At 46.4% G+C, this 2,984-nt stretch overlaps 1 protein-coding gene across 2 annotated transcripts in view; it reads right to left on the bottom strand.

The window, feature by feature from the left end:
* Positions 1-641: 641 nt before the first annotated feature.
* The window catches only part of ZDHHC23 (zinc finger DHHC-type containing 23), a 10,656-nt gene continuing 8,313 nt past the window's right edge, over positions 642-2,984 (bottom strand). For both annotated transcript variants that reach the window (XM_008065857.2, XM_021716432.1), the window contains exon 4: positions 642-951. In XM_008065857.2, the coding sequence (XP_008064048.1) occupies positions 684-951 (268 nt within the window). In that variant the 3' untranslated portion in view covers positions 642-683. The remainder of the gene's footprint in view (positions 952-2,984) is intronic.

Below are 2,984 nucleotides of genomic sequence, written 5' to 3'. Positions count from 1 at the left end.
TACTTCAAAAAGAGAAATTCCCGTAACTGTACCTCACGGTATATGCTGCAAACGGATTACCCTAACAACATTGGTTTCAAAATTCTGACCTTCACACAAACATTTTTCTTCCGTCTTAGACTTTTCCTAATAATACTCCACACCTCTGTGGTGCTTGAGTTGGTTTTCAATGCGTTCCACACCCCCGTCGTCTTCACGTGACCTCTCCCCATCCCCGACAACTCGTGAGGTATCCAGGGCAGGCATCGGTACCCCACTCTACAGATGACCCTGAGACTTGGGAAAGTGACTCAATTAAGGGTCACATGGCTATTAAGAATCAAAAGAGGAACTAGAAACTATCCTAATCCAAAACTCTTTCCCCACATAATGGACGGGAATTGCTTCTATCAATTTGTGCATCAGCAATCCACATCCTTTGCAACTCCTGGCAACTGAGTCGATAAATAAGGTGACTGGAAAGGAATGGCTCTACTTTTACTGCTTTAATATAAAAGTCTAAGTGGTGAAGTCAGAAAAATTAACTTCTTCCCAGTCCAGCCTCTAAACCTGAGCATGGCCCTATAATGCCTTAAGAAACGGGGAATAAAAATGAACATCCTGCGTGTGGACGCTGAAGTGTAAAATGGAAGGGAGACGGAGAGAGGAGCCACCATCCCTCAGAGAGCCGGACAGAAGGCACTTCAGACAATGTCCTCGGCAGGGTGGTGGAATGCACGTGTGCCCAGGGTGGAGAACTGGTGCCAGTTCCGCAGGAAGCCCCTATTGTACTGGCCTGTGTCCACGATGAGCCCGCAGAGGAGCCGGCGTCCAGTCTTCTGTCGAAGGGCCTGCTGAACTTCCCTCTCGGTCACATTGTAGCTGATGTTTATCAGCTGGATCAGGAAGATGTAGGCCATACCCGCTGTGATGATCACAGAGTACCACACACAGGTGAAGGACAGAGCCGAGCTGGGAGGGGGAAAAAGCCAGTCAGGGATGCTGTTTTTGTCACATTCAGAAAGCCGTCATCATCCTAACATTTTACACGTTTTACTTAGTAAGGACTCTGGCACCTTCCCCAACCCTCAAAACTGCAAGACACTCAGAACATATTCTATTTTATTCTATAATTACTGGTGCCTGCTTTCTAGTATGTTATACTAGAAGAGCAAGGACTGTTTTTGGCATTTTGTATCCTCCACATTGTGTGGCCTGACATAATGATTTCAACATCTGTTTGTTAAATGAATGAGTAATTCCTAAACTGTATCTAGCTCAGGAGAAAACAAAGGCGCCACGAGACTGCCATAAATGTCTTCCAGGAAGCTGCAGGTGGGCACTAGGAACAGCACTCAAGTTTATTCATCTCCTTTCTTCCCAGTCAAATGCTGAGGAGCACAAAGAAGACAACTCCCAACACCAGTACCCTTTGCTTACTTGCAAGAGATGTAGGAACACCCTCACATTTCAAATTCAGCATCCTAGAGCCAAACAGAGTCCCACAGGGCAGGAAAACTCCCTTCAGGCTCATTAATGAGACTGCGAGAAGGGGCAGCCGATTAGTGTCTCCTGTTTGGTTACTTGCATTCAGACATTCACAGGTGAAGAGTCAGTTGGGAATTCATTCATTCAGAATCTTCATCTGCAAAGCTGAAGGAACCCCAGAGATGACCCAACGCAAGGATCTCCTCATCAAGAAGGAGGCACGAGTCACCCACATGGCGTAGGGGTGAGAACCGAAGGCAGTTGTGTCCTCGGTTCACTGACGTCACCCCACAGAGCACACAGACAAGCTCCACTTCAGGTCGTTCATCACCCACAGTGTTAGCAAAGAATTTCACAACCTAGTAAGACTCTCTGCCTAACTAGGAAAGAAACGTCCTAGGAGAGTTCTTAGGAAGCGGCCCCGTCTATCCTTAAAATGCCCATAACTGTCTAGCTCTAAGATGACAACAGGGAGATCTGTCCACAGGCTAATAAAAAACATGCCGCACGGGGGTGCTGGGTAGAGAAGGCGGGGATTGTTCTAAAAACAAAGAATGAGAAAAAAGAAAAGGGCCAAACCACAGATACCACAGAGCACTCATGTCAGTGGAAAAGAGTGCAGGAAAGAGAACAGATAACACAGGCAGAGGGAGACTCTGGTGTTGCAGGGGGAGCAGTGGTTGGCCCAAAGCTGAAGGAGCAAAGCTTTTGCCACAGCACGGAAATCATCACAATACAGAAATGGGCCCAATCTAACAACGCCAAAGGAAATTTTGACCTACATACCACAGTAATCATGAGTGGTGATTAAAAAAAAAAAGTAGAACAGGAAAAACTGAGAAAGGTTAAAAAGAAAAAATAAGGTCATAGAAATGTGAGCACTTCTCAAAAGGGTTGGAAGCAGCAAATTAAGACTGGGCCTGGGAGCGGTGACTCACGCCTGGAATCCTTTGGGAGGACCAAGGCAAGAGGACTGCCTGAGCCTAGGAGTTCGAGACCAGAATGGACAACAGGGCAAGAGCTCGTCTCTACAAAAATAAAAAAATCAGCCAGGTGTGGTGGCGTGTGCCTCTAGTACCAGCTACTTGGAAGGATTGTCTGAGACCAGCAGGTCAAGGCCGTAGTAGCCATGAGCATGCCATTGCACTCTGGCCTGGGCAACACAGTGAGATTCCAACTAAAAACAACAACAAAAAAAGATTGGGCTGAAATGCTTTAGAAGGCAGTTATAAAATGAGGAAAGATTCCTGATATTTATGACAAAACAGGCTGGGACACCCTGCAACACACTCTGCAACTGCTAGCTTTTATTTATTGTTTTAATTTCACTGTTGTTATCTTAGGCATGTGAGTGGTCATTTGACCCTGGAAATCCCTGATTAAGTCCTGTTTATAGACTACTGGTCCTTTATTTTATTTTTTTATTTTTTTTTGAGTTGGAGTCTCACTCTGTCGCCCAGACTGGAGTGCAGTGGCCACTCCCGGCCACCGCAGCCTCGACCTGCCGGGCTCCAGCG

Source organism: Carlito syrichta, unplaced genomic scaffold (genome assembly GCF_000164805.1).
Source record: "Carlito syrichta isolate Samal-C Ts95f unplaced genomic scaffold, Tarsius_syrichta-2.0.1 Scaffold308815, whole genome shotgun sequence".
Taxonomy (NCBI): Eukaryota; Metazoa; Chordata; class Mammalia; order Primates; family Tarsiidae; genus Carlito; species Carlito syrichta.
Note: the sequence above shows the minus strand (reverse complement) of the source record. Positions and strands in the feature narration are given on the sequence as shown.